Source organism: Thunnus maccoyii, chromosome 17, assembly GCF_910596095.1.
Source record: "Thunnus maccoyii chromosome 17, fThuMac1.1, whole genome shotgun sequence".
Lineage (NCBI taxonomy): Eukaryota > Metazoa > Chordata > Actinopteri > Scombriformes > Scombridae > Thunnus > Thunnus maccoyii.
Genome location: NC_056549.1, coordinates 23,249,697 through 23,263,910, shown reverse-complemented (window position 1 = coordinate 23,263,910; position 14,214 = coordinate 23,249,697). Strand labels below are relative to the sequence as shown.

Here is a 14,214-nt window from a genome sequence, read left to right as displayed (position 1 = left end):
AAACTGATTGAGGAACCCTGATCTAGATCCATCTGCATTTGATGTTGCTAAGCAATGTGATTAACAGCTAAAAAAAAAAAAAAAAACTCTTAAAAAGGCAGTTCACTGATGTAAAAAAAATCTGCATAATATTTATATAAATGTACAATTTCACTCATAATGAACTGATAACCTGCATTTTTGCACATTAGTTAACTAACAACAAATCAATTCTAGCAATAAGCCACCAGTTGACTCCTGTTAAAGAATCACCTTCCAATAGCAGCAAGAAGCAGAAGCCATATGAAGAGTGAGCAAAGGTAGAGGCGAAACAAGGTCAAAAGCTGTAGAGGAAAATGAAATAAAAACCTCTCATGTGCTTAGTCTGATGTTTGTGTAACTGACTTCTTTTCAAGAGCGACATTACAAGAGAAGCATGTTTTGACACTGAAGTGGGAGGGAGTGCAAGCGTGACCTGTTGCCATCTTGTTCCCAAGCAACATGCTTTTAAGAGAGAGCAAGAGGTGTGTGGTATAGGCATTTGAAAAAAGAAAGTGATATTGAATGAGTCATGCTCTGCAGAAACATTCTAGTGATTAAGTTGTTGAAACAAATATTAGACTGTTAAGAAGCTGCTTAATGAGCAGACTGAGATTTTTAAAAATGGATGAATGAAATAGTCACGTTACGAAGAGTTTTTTTTAAGGTCATTTTTAACCATGTAACAATGACTACAACAAAAAGTTCTTCCTGTTACCCTACACTCATACACACTTCTGCTGAATCACCTTAGATAAAATCATCTCCATAGTACAACAGCTTATATTTTCCCTCTGGCTGAATGTGAGAACCTGCTTTCATTTCTGGGAAACCCATCATTGATGCCCATCAAGATCAAGTGTTGAGAATTGACATCAGCGGTGGCTTATCTCCTTGGAGGGATTCTTCGCATAAATGTGTCATCCTATTTCCTGATCCACATCTACAGTAGTTCTGTCTTATCAGGACGTGTTTGTTCAAGGGAGATAATGTATATCAACCGGCTGTGTCAAGACTGCTGACAGATTTACATGACGAACAGGCAAGTGCTGTGGATTTTCAAGTTCATCACAGTACTTGATGTTCTATGTTGTTTCAGTTTCCTATGGAAGTGAAAGAAAGTGTTTCATAACTTCATACAAACAGGAAAGGGCATGCAAAAGATTCAAAAGCCAAATAAAATATTATGCGGTATGGCTAAAATAAAATTAACAATAGAAAATATATTGTTGAAAACCATGAATAGATATAATGGGAGGTAAATGTTTTCCACAGTGTACCATTAACCTTACTCTACAAGAAAAACACTGAGATTCTATGTTTAGAGAATTTACTTTATATTATTTAAGCTTTTAAACGTTGCATGGATACTATGAACACTGCAGGTGCATAAACCTGCACTGCTTCAGTGTTTCATAACCTGAGGAAAGTCCCAAGGAATAACAATTAAACCCCTTAAACCAAAAGACAGAAAGGTTACCATTGTGGAATCCACATTAGTCACCTTGTCAAAACTATGTAATACACAGACTCTTAGTTCCTTTTAGAGCAATATCCTCATTGTTTTTCAAATCTTTATTAATTGGCTCAAGAGGTTAAGATGGTGGTCCAGCTGGGGACCTGCTGCATGTTGTTTGCCGTCTCTGTCTCCCACATTTCCTGTCATCTCTCTACTGCCACTATCTAATAAAGCCCCCCTTGACTGCAAAAGAGAAATTGCATTATTAGTGCAAACACATGCAATATTCTGGTAAACACTATGCATCATCCCACACACTCACAATTGTGACATTCTGCTGAGTGAATAATGGCAAGAAAAAAAAATAGTGATGTTTCGGGCATCCAACCCATTTTATTTCAACTTAATGCAGTTTTAATCCAACACAGTTAGTGCACATGCAAAGTATCATTTTAAATATATACTGTATGTTTGTACCAAGTGTCATGTTTTAAAAGTTTAATATTTCAACATTTAGGTAATAAATTAACAAAATTGAAACATTACTGAAAACACTGCCCACAATGAGTATACACTCTTAATAAAGCATAAAATACATGAGAACTTCAGAAAACTGCGATGTTCATGTTTTTACCTTTTTTCCCCAGAAAATATTTTTTTTTAAAAACAAAAAATCAGTGTAAAACACCAGAACAGAGAAAAAAAATCACAATTGGACAAATTTCTTTATGTCTTTACTTTGAGAAAAATCATAATACTTTTTTTTACTTAAAGGTATTATGTGCAGGATTTCCACTAAATATTACACTACCTAATAGAATAACATATGTGCTACACTATATAGTCACTATAAACTGCTTTATAGCAGTAAATTTGATTATCTTCTGTCCTGCAGACTTCATCCAAAATTAAAAAGTGCCTTTTCCAGGATTCATGAGCAATTTGAGAATCACTGAATGTTTAATGACAAAGGAATGCAACATCGTCCAAATTATAATTTAACAGTAATACACCTCTCTTAATTAGAGAATACTACACATAGCACCTTTAAAAAACTGACATTTTCATGATAAACTGTAGCTCAGCTCATGGTCACAGAAAATAAAATACAGTAAGAAATTGTGACACATTGCACAAACCATGTAAAAGAAGAAAAACAAAACAATCACAGTTGAAGAAGCAACTACAGCATAGCCATGGGGGCACATCTATAAAAATCTGGTACTGATGAATTACTGTAAGAATTCTGTCACAACCGTGTGAGTGTTGACATTTCTGATGTGATGCTGAGAATTTGATATGTCAGCGCTTTTAGAAAAAAGCAAATGGACACAAAATATTTTTCTCATGTGCCTGAGTGATGGAGGTAGAAATGTCCAATGCTGAGCTAATGGTAATATCCAGCATAGGCAAGAATGAATTATACAACCTTTCACTTAGCTTGAGTATTAGTCTTACTGTATATTTAATAGAAGCACAGTATGGCTTACCAGTGGCACAGTCTGCAACCTCACTCTAAACTGCCAAAAGTGCATTTACTTTTGTCATAGAGGGGAAGGCTAGGCTGAAGTTCTCCCAGAACAACGCCAATCACCAGTGTTACCGACTTTAACATGGCTTCCATTGGACTGAATTGGACAAATGCTATGAGAGTGCAAAGTTTGGCTTCTCACTCAAAGTTTAGTACCTTATAAAGAAAAACACACGTTTTAAACCAAATAAGATTATAAAAACATAACCAGCCACATTTGAATAGTTTATAAAATTAATAAAAAAATTGCTGAGTACAAAATAGACTGCAGGTTTGACTCCACAGGTGAAACAAAAATAAAATCCAGGCCTCACATTAATTAAATTTACTGTATTTAACTGGCTTCTTTCCATATAGAAGCTGGCTGAACCAGCTGAACCTGAAGCACCGCTGCACTGTTTGTTTCTTTTGGCTACCGAAATTACATTGTTACACTCGACCCCTCCCACCTGCAACTGCTATTTGTTCTCGTGGATGTCACGTCTGTTTTCGCTGTGTCAATCATAAATGATAATGCGTGTCTGTCGTAACACTCACTGAATGCACTCGATATTCAGGTAATAGCTGAAATGACAAGGGGGAAGGAGTGGAGTGTTTGCACTGGTGTTGGCTTGCTTAGCTAATAACGCCCACAGTGACAAGCCTTTAGAAACCTCGTATTTTTGCGATAATTTTCCCCGCAAAAAAAACCCCCCAACTATTTCAGCCAAAAGAGAACTCATGGCAACTTTCTACATTTGACAGGCACACTAAGTTACAGACTGGCCTTAAAAGTTAAAATGGCTTTTTCTGGTCACATTTTACGTCAAGCCAACTTCAGTGAACTGAGATTATGTTGAAAATACACAGATTGAACATTTTTTATATTTTTTTTCCTTCTTTGATTATTATGATAACTATGGCAAACCCATGGGGGCTACAAATATTTTTCTCAAGAGTCATTTCAAGACAAAAAGCAAGCATCGTCATTATTTTCTAATACCTCATACTAGACAAGAACTAGACAATGGAAAACTGTGAGCACCATTGGAAATCTTTCAGTGAGGTTGTTCCTTAAAACTACTTTCAATAAGTGTTGAGATACACTGAGATTATGACTAAAGAAAAGATTGTCACACGGAGGGGGGGGGGAGTAAAAAAAGAAGGTAAGGGATTGATGAGAATAAAGTTCAAAACAAATAACCGTTTGAAAGCTAAAAAATGTATTTTTTAAATAATACAGAAAAGTTAAAGATAATACAGAGGCTGATTACCATGATGTTAAGTGTATTGAAAAAAACAGGATTATACATTTAAAAGTATTGTAACATTAAATGACAGCTTTGTTAGTGTTAAAGGAATAATCTTGAAAATTTTCATTGAAATAAATGTCTGTTTAGTCACTATCTATCGCTGAATGAGGGAACACAATGGTGATTGAGCCTATGACCCACTGATGAAAGCCCTTGCATTTTCAGTATTATGAACTGGGTGTCGGTAGCGACATTCCCAGGAAAAATCACAAGCGGCGCATTTAGTGACGCGTTTTCCATCAACCAGCAGTGGTTGGTCCGCCAGAGATGGTAGGCGGAGCTAATGCAACAGACTTGCTCATCTTCAACTCATTAGTGTGTGAAGTGGCATACTGTTTTTTCCGGTCTCTGCTAGCATTGCCAACTGCCAACTGACTGACGTCACACAGGCGACACTGTTTGGATCTCTGGGACGTGAGGTCCAAAAACACACCTGCATTTACCGCTTATCGCCTTAGGTGCTGCCAAAGAGAACAAAACGGAGATCTTAGAGATTGTTACTTTAAGGTTTCAAGGTTTTCCAAAGGTGCTTTCCACATTTTTCCAAAGTGTCCTGAACTTAAAATCTCCCTCCAATGTTCATTGTTTAGGTAGATAAATAGTTTGTATATGTTTGAAATTTTGCATCATAATTTACAATTGATTCCAACAATGCAAAGACATTTAGACCATGTTCACATTAAGCTGGCTAAATTCATAAACAAATCTTTTTCTCTCTGTTTTGGCCCTCCATCCAGACTAAAACAACATTTTTCACCACTGAAATGGCAGTTGTCATGCGATGTCATGTCGGCTTCTTCTTTGGAAGAGGAAGAAGAAGAAACGCAATGATAATGACTGCAACGGCAGACAGCTTCATGCAAGTGTTGTTCTCTCTATTGTCTACTTTTATAGCTTGTTTAGAGTTAAATGTAGCTATCTACAACCCTTCTCTTGCTTAAAATTTTTAATTTGCTTGCAATAAACACAATGTCAGGAAGCCACCCAGAAATACAGAATACAGAAATATTACACTGTTTCTTGTTCTTTGTTTTCTGTGGCTGAATTGTTCATCTGTCCTCCATGCATGCCCAGTAGGAGGAGAATTATCCATTTGGGCATCCTAATGTGGACGGAGGTATTTGCAGAAACGAGATGATGCCTGGTGTGGATGAGTGTCGTTTTTGCACGAATATGGCATTTCAGAATTTAGCCAGCTTAATGTAGACGTAGTCTTAGATTTGAATATCTACTACCATTCAGGTTGGGTGGCTCATTAATCCTGAGAGAATATGAATCTATTTAAAGAATAACATCATCAGAGTCTCTGTCTTCTTATAAGGAAATTAACAAAAATAATTCCAGCAAACTATACAATCCTGCATCAAGGAATGACCGAAAGACAGTAGCTTGATCAAGCAAAGGGATTGATAAATATGGCTATAAGGGAAAATGCATATATAGGCCTACCTATGCGGTTTGGGTGGAAATGTTCTTTCGTGTGACACCATGTTTAATGTGATTACTTAGCTTTGTTTGTGCAGGTGAGAATGATGCAATTAAACCTCAGGTGGCACCAAAAAAATGCACTGAGATGCCTGAAAAAAGTGATCTTTTCTCAGAGAATAAGAAAATGAGGGAATAACTCAAGGTTCTGTGGGCAAGAGAGGACAAATGTTGATTGTCAGCTGTTTCTCGCACTCAAAAATCCTTAAAGAACAAAATCAATCTTGAACTAATGCTCATCATTATTCACTTTATCTCAATCACAGAGAACATACTCGGTAAGTTGTGATACAAGGACTAGAATATTTGACATATTTCTGATTTTACTTTAACAACTTTTCATATTTTTACGGTGTTACTCGCAAATAATATTTTTGACACACAGCATCTTTTTTCGTATTTAAGTTAATCAAACCACCAAGAAATTCATGAAGGTCAGAAATCACACATTTTCCAACTCTGCAAGAGTAAGACTCTCATGCAGTATAAAGTCACTGCAGCAGTACTTCTTTTATTATATAACTGTAGTAATGTATAAATAATGAGATGTGTTATCTGTTTTAAGTGAGCAGTAATTTTCTAAAACAATATCTGCTTTGCTTCTGTACTTGCATATTTTCAGCAAAACTACAAGGTAGGGGGGAAATTCTTCCTTTTCACATATTAAATAATAAATGAAGTACCAGCCCTTTTTGAATGAAAAAATACTAACATATTGTAAGAATTCTAAGAACTTTGTTTGCCTATCAAGCAGCAAGTGATTCTGAAATACAATACTATAATAAAATGCTGGTCATCATCACATCCAGAGATCCTCCCTGAATATGAACAAGGGTTTAACTATTGGGACCTGAGATTTTGGCAAACTGCTGTTGAGATTCACTTTGTGAGATTAGGTTTGTGTGTTAGTGTCCAGAACTATTTCATTTTTACTACACTAAACCTCCCAAATGAATTATGATCAAAGGCAATCTGTTAAATGGTTGAAATCCTTCTAAACGTGCTCCTAAACTTTGATTAATGTGTTTAAAACCTCAACATGCTGGGAATGAAATGAACTGTTTAGAAATTACTTCATGAAAATCCTTAATACTGTATCTTTCCTACTGTATTTCCTGTCTGTCTTTATCTCAGAAAAAATGTAACAGAAGGTAAAAATTAGAATTCCTCCAAAATTCTACAAACTAAATTAAAACTCATCTCCATGTCAAAGGGTTATCAGATCATTCACTGGCAATGTTAGGTGCCAAATATAGTGAACAATATAACTAACTAAATGTAATAATGCCATTTGAAGTGGATTTGAGTATAACAAAATATAGTATGTTCCAAATCAGGACTGTGCTTGAGAACAATGACACACTGAAAAACAGAAATTAGGCCCTCGGTGCAGAGGTAGGTGTATGCTTTTTTTTCTGTGTAATGAAAGTCTGCTAATATTTCCACTGGTTTGACTTCATTAAAGGATTTCTAACAGAGTGAGAGTTGATTTCAGTGACACAGAGTGATTGTTTAGCCTGGGGTACTGTGATAAGTATTGCTTAAAGGCTGTGGATCAGGGTAATTAATTGAGGCATGCCTGAACAAGTGGTGGTTAAAACACCCCTAACCACCTCGATCGTTACAAGGCCCCACCATTGACTAGCATAGTTTTTGCATTACTGGATCACGGCTTATGGGAATACTCCACTGCTTTTTAACCTTATCTCTATGTCTTTAATGGCTGAAGTAATGATCATTATAAAACATAGCACGGTTTATAGGTTGGGTGTTGTCTCGGTACATATGATATTCTGCTTGCACATTTTGTCTGGCAAGCAGAAATGCAAACATTTGCATGCTAAAATGTTAGCCAAATGAAGCTAACCAGGCACACGTGGCTAGTTAGCATGATGGCCTCTACAAATATCCGGTGTATGTGAAAGATTTTTTGCTTCTGTAAATGCAGGTTAACATTCAACATCCACAATAAAAGCAGTGGAGTATTCCTTTACTCAAGGGCAGGCAAATGAAATCAGTGATATGCAGCCATTTATGACAGATGGCACAATAAATGAAATGATTAGCAAACAAAAAAAAGTATCAAGACGAGAGAAAAAGTGCCAGTGACAACCAGCTATGGCAAATCTGTTGTTAGGAAAGCTTAACAGGACAAAACTTAAAGATACCTGTTGGCAACAAGACAAGGGGCCCACCCTTCATCATGTTCCAATAAGCAAAAAGGCAATAAAGGATGAAGAGCCATTAGGGGAAGAGCGGATGTGCTGGGCCAGTGTTTGAATAAATTTGGGGTAAATGGTATAAAGGGGTTTGGTTAATACTAGTTACACGTTGGTGGAGATCTTGTACTTGGGAGACATGTTATTATGGAACCAGATGAAACTAAATATGACGCCCATGGTCTTGGGTATGCGCTCGTCATAGGCAAATGTCATGGCCTCGTGCAGCGGGACTTTGACCACCTCGATAAGCTCTCCCTCCCGTGGCTCACCTCCACCTGCGCTCACGCAGTTGTCGTCAGACACCTCGGCATAAAACATGGTCTGCTTGGAACCTGTTACTCCTACACCTGACCTGATGGGAAAAAGGGGAAAAAAGTGCAATTATTTTTAAGGATTCCACGTACAGTAGGGCTGGATTTGAAGATTTGATCATATGAAGTTTTTGACACCACTGATTTAACACATGAAGTTCAGTCTACTCTTCATGAGGAGAACTATTCAGCCTGTGAAAACAGTTGTGTAATGTCTTCTAAAGTTTGAAAAAATAACCCTGGTGATGAGACTTAACAATTTTTAACAGAAAGCCTGCGTTAAAAACTGGGGTTTGAAAAAAGTGGGAAATTTGGGAGAAAGACGTTATCGAGTGGTATTATGGGAAATATGTTCGGAGCTTACTCCATACTGGGGACTAAAAGTCAGGATATTGCTGCCTCTGCTGTGTGGATATTGACTATTTTGTAAAAATCTGTCTCTTGTGAGTTCCCTAACTTATAAGTGCTATACTAAGTCGCTGAAGTACCCCTTTGAAAGGGTACTTCATTTATAAAGACTGAAGCAGGGGGAAATAGCTAGCCTGGCTTTGTCAAAAGTTTAAAAAAAATGATCTGTAATACCTTTTCATTTACACTAACCACTTCCACGCTCTATAGCTCTGTAATTAATGCAGAGATTGATCTTCTCATGTAACTCGTGGAAAAAAAGATAAAATATTTCCTAAAATGTTGAACTATTCCTTTAAGGTTCGATACCTAGCCTTTATCATACGCAGTACAAATCAAAATCTTTTTAAATACTTTTATTTCAACACAAACAGACAAAAACAAAAAGATTGGTTTAGAAAAATAAAAAATAAATGATTGTCTTAACCGTCTGATTTATCACTCATAACTGTTGTTACCGAGAAGATAAAAATGACACTTTACTGTTGTGCCCACACTTGACACCGACACATATAGTGAGGTATGAAATCTGGCGAATTCTGTCTTCAAATGCTGATAATACGCAATACAAAGAACATAAAGGAGGGCTTTCTTTGCCACTTAAACCACACAGTATTTCTCTGCTGCAGAGAGCTGTGACCTGGTGCTGCTTTGTATCAGCACAGAGCTTCACCACACGATGTGCTCCTGTCAAAACCACCCTCATAGGGGTCATGAGGGTTAAGACGATACCTATCTATTTAATGGAAGCAGCCCACACATAACAATGGCCACAGACAACACCAACAGAGCTGGAGGAGGTGTGCGAGTCAAATCAAAAGCGCAGTTATGAGAACCGTCAGTCATGGCTGTCCAGGTGCTGCTGTCTAATGTGGGACTGCTCTTCTCCTTTCTCCAAGCACTTTGAACTGCTGTGTCTGGCTGTAGCTTGTTAATAATATACTGACAAAGATGGATGGTTCGCCTGATGCTTCTTTCCACCTCACTTACATGACCTCAGCAGCACTTGTGGTTTCTCTTCTTTGGTTTTTATCTGTTATTATTACAGGACTTCCTCTAAATCCTGACTGTTGCTGACTTTAGGTTAAATATTTTTGTGCTTTATATATTTTCAAACTGTAGTGTTTTCCAAACCGGATTCATCGACATACATGCTTTCCTCTGGGTGTACCGCATTATGTGTAGTTTCAGACCTCCGACTCGAAAGTGATACTCCACCCAAAATTTATCTTTTGACTATCAAACACTCAAGTCCGCTCTATTGAATCTGCCTCCGCCTCATTTATTGGTATGAATTCCTATTGTAGAATACTGAAAATGTCACTCACCCAGAAACTTGTTCAATATAAAGAAATGCCCGAATCAAGATAGCCCGTTCCTCTGAATTATGGAAGAGCAGAAGGCAGGCGCTCTAAGGTGTGCAAACCAATGATTGCAACGCAGCTACTGACAAGCTTGACAAGGTCGTGTGTGAGGGATTAAAACATATGAGGGAGGACCCAAAAAATCCCGGAAGCCATCAATTGCACGGGAGTAGGGTGTAGTTACTGGATTCACCGCTAGGTTGCATATGCCTGCAGCTTGGTGAAACTAAAATTGGGAATGAAAAGGAGAAGATTTGCCGCCGTGGTAGAAATCCAGAAGAAACGCAGGAGGCTCTGGGCATGGGGACAAAAGTTGATACAAACATTTTTCATGTAGCCATTTTTCTAGCTCAAGCACAGATGTCCCCATTATTAATCCCACCTACTACAGTAATCATATAGCTTCCCCATCATGAAAACTGGCACTTTTCTCCAACCTCTCAAATGAGTTTTTGATAATCAAAAGATTTTGGGTCACACTAAAATTTTGAAGACATTCTTTTTATTTTTAATGCTACCTGATTTGAATTTCAGACCGATAAGTTGAAATAAATCCAGGTTACTTCTGAGTGAGCATAGCTCTAGGAGGTTTATAAATGTTAATGGAAATTTCACTAAATAGGACAACAAGAAATTAATTGTTAAGGGACATTAAATCCAGTGGGAGTGACTCAAACATATATACGACATAAAAGACAATGAAAACATTGTACTAAACCCTCCCTGTGTTAAGAGTTGACAGGTGTATAAGAAAAAATGAATAAATACTGAGATAGCTGAAGATTTTTATCAAGATTGAATACATTGTGTGTGGAAATAAACTAACCTGTAAGAAGTAATCCTCTTCAGCTTAGAAGCAGGCACATCGTAGCCGCACTCCTCCAACACCTCCTGTCGGGCAATCTCCTCCAGTGAGCAGTTGGGTTTGTCCACCAGTCCGGCACAGAGCTCATAGGTGACCCCCGCTGAGGCCGGGGGCCACGCAGAAGAGCTCTCCTTCTCTGAGGCCGACTGGCCCTCCTGAGACTCCGGGACAGCGGCTTCTGCGGCGCCCTCCTCAGTTTTCTCAGCAGACTGAGGCGGCTGCGTCTTGGTCCGTTCCCACTCGCACATGTATACAGCTGTGATGCAGGACAGAAGCACCAAATTACAATGATTCTCATGGTGTAATTGTGTAGCTTGTTGTGGATTTTTCATCTTTTTTTGCCACATATTTTTCACGATAATTTTGCAAGTTACAAAAAATATTACAGAACAAAGACATTTTTACAGATATCTGATCACTTCTTCAGTCTTTTTATTCAATATTTATACATATACAGATATTTCTAAGTTCATTAAATTACCACCATGTGCTGTATAGTTTTTCTATGGATGATGAGTGAAAGTTATTCAACTCAAATGTAGAAAACAATCATTTTGGCCATTTTTAAACCTTGCGAACTTTCATTCTACATTGATCATTTTTAAATATCTTGTGATTATCTGTGATCATGCAGCATGCAGGTTGATTCTTAAAAGCATCCCTCTAAGATGTAGACCTCAACTGAAAACAAAATATTAATGAAACGAAAATTGGCACCCCCAAGTTACATATTAATATTGTTCATTTAAATTTAGTTAGTAATTGTCACATTTACATCATTTTAAAGTTAAAAGGAAAACATTGTGGACATGCAAATAAATAATATTAACAAATAACTCATCCAGATGTCAAATCATTGCAAAATATTGACAAATTTTTTTATATCAGCCACAATACTACAATCTACTTTTAAGAAATTATTGTCTGAAACCATCAAATTGTTTGCACTCCTGGCTTAGAAATGGATCTCATTATAGGTTGTAGACAAAGTCTGATTTCTTTCAGATAAAGGACCATTTTTTCTCCAACAGCAATAAGAGAGGAGGGAAAAAAAAATATATCAATGCCCAGACTTCCTTGAATTTAGCACACTGCGGTGTGGAACAGTCCCTGGCGACTGCTAACAAAGGAGGTTAGGCTGCTTTTTTAAACGGGGCCTCTTGCAGTCTATTTATGAGACTGCATTGTTGCTCAGATCCAGTTGAATAAACAGGGATTGTAATACATTGCTTATTCAGTGAAAGTGGCCACAGGATATATATAACAATCTAGATCTAGCATGGCGACAAGAAGAAAATGAATAAACCGTGTTGCACAGTACTACTGGTCTGCTGCTTTGTGTGGTGAACAGAAAAGAAAACAGAAAACTCACCTGGACGGAACTGCTTGACGAGGACAAAACAGTGTGAGGTGGTGTTGAAGATCAGCACTGATACACTGAGGAAAAAGAAAAAAAAAAAAAAAGGTCAATGTTAAATAAAGACAAATCAGACAAGTTTTTTGCCTTCATCATACATCATTTGTCTCTTTTAGCACATCCAGGACTTTGGCTCCAGCAGAGCTGTAGGTCATGGCTGAATCAGCTTTTAAATTCCTAATAATGGAATCACCAGTTATCAGAAAGAAAGGAGTAAAACCCAGAGGTCTCTGGGCTAAAAGAATGATGATGGACCCACAATTATCTCTACTCAACTTGACAAATATATAAAACAAATCATCAATACCATGCTCTTCCTGGTTTATCTTTAATGATTATTATGATACATTATGCTAAAATCTGACTAATCTAAAACTAAGGCATGAGCAAAGACTAGCCTACATTGTAACTCACAATGAAAGAAACTGTCATCATTTTTGAGGCAACTCAAAAAATTCAGTCTTCCATGGGGAATGCTGGTGCAATTTTACACCACCATCATCCAGTCCACCCTGACTTCCTCCATACTGGTTTGGTTCCCCTCACCCACCCAGAGAGAGAGCGAGACAGGCTGCAGCGCATCATCCGCTTTGCAGGGAAAATCATTGGCTGCAGCCTGCCCTCCCTCAATGACATCCACACCTCCAGTGCCAGGAAACGTGCCAGGGGCATCCTGGCCGACCCCTCACTCCCCGGCCACCACATATTCCAGCCCCTCCCCTCTGGGAGGAGATACCAGAAAATTAAAACCAATACCATCAGACACAAGAACACTCCCCCCCCCCCGTGCCATAAAACTCATTAAATCTGCCCCTGCACCTGCCACTTTAACCACCCCCCTCCACCCAGCGTAACAGTGTAATCATAACAGTGTCTGTGTTTTATGTTATTGTTAGATTTTTATTTATTTGTTAGATTTTTTACTGAATATGAATGTCTTTGCATGTTTTGAAAGCTGAACCAACGCAAATTCCTTGTACTTCTATACTTAGCAAATAAATGATCCTTGAATCCTTGATTTAAAAAACAAAAAAAAATTTAAGGCAACACACACTGTCAGTGTACGATGCAGACGTAAGCCCAAAAACTAGTGGCATCTCACAACAGGATACTATTCTAAGGGACAATCCAGAAAAGCAGCAATTTAATTTCTTCCACTATCCATATTGGCACTTCCTAGCCACCGTATCTACAGTATAATCATCTGTATGGGGTGTGTGATGTGTGCTACTGTATGGGCGTCAAGTGTCAAATGTGTGTGAACCATTAGACTAAAACTCTTTAGTCTCTGAAATAATGGGACCACATTATTCCAGATTAAACCATGACTCCTAGGAAGCAGGATGTAAAGAAAGAAATAAGGAGGAAGGTCAGTGCTTCGGCAGTGGCACCCAGTTGAATTGTACAGGTGGTTCACTGCTGTGTGTGTGGATGTGAACTGAGACTGTCGCTGCCAGTGGAGACTTCAGGCCTGGGATCTGTGTTGGGAAAACGGATGTGTCTGAGGTGGCAGGAAGCCCTGCCCTGTTTTTCCCATGGTGAGAGGGAACCAGGAGACTGCTATTACAACTTCTTCTAGCTACAGTGCCTGGACTTATACTGTTTAAATATCTGTTTGCAACACCGATTTTTAAATTGAGAGCCTAATGTGTATTTCAACAGTATGTAGGAATGTCAGCTGACCTGGTTTATCTTTGCCAAAGGACATGATGATTGTCACTGTGACTGATTTCTGTGCTATGCGCTCAATGCCTGATCAAAAATTCTGTTCCTACTGCAGAAAATAAAAGTTTAATTCATAAAGTCATTCTGGATAATATTGAAGTCATAGGCTGCTGCTAG

The 14,214-nt window shown here is 38.0% G+C and overlaps 1 protein-coding gene across 2 annotated transcripts in view; it reads right to left on the bottom strand.

Annotated features, from left to right (window-relative positions):
* Positions 1-1,669: 1,669 nt before the first annotated feature.
* nudt14 (nudix (nucleoside diphosphate linked moiety X)-type motif 14) overlaps positions 1,670-14,214 on the bottom strand; it is a 32,708-nt gene continuing 20,163 nt past the window's right edge. Inside the window, exons 3-6 of one of the 2 annotated variants that reach the window (XM_042390959.1) lie at positions 12,328-12,392; positions 10,917-11,211; positions 8,277-8,359; positions 1,670-1,720 (exon numbers count right to left, since the gene is read on the bottom strand). In XM_042390959.1, coding sequence (XP_042246893.1) covers positions 1,698-1,720; positions 8,277-8,359; positions 10,917-11,211; positions 12,328-12,392 — 466 coding nt within the window. In that variant the 3' untranslated portion in view covers positions 1,670-1,697. Of the gene's footprint in view, positions 1,721-1,845; positions 8,360-10,916; positions 11,212-12,327; positions 12,393-14,214 lie in introns of those variants that run through there. The other variant, XM_042390958.1, reaches the window with a different exon arrangement.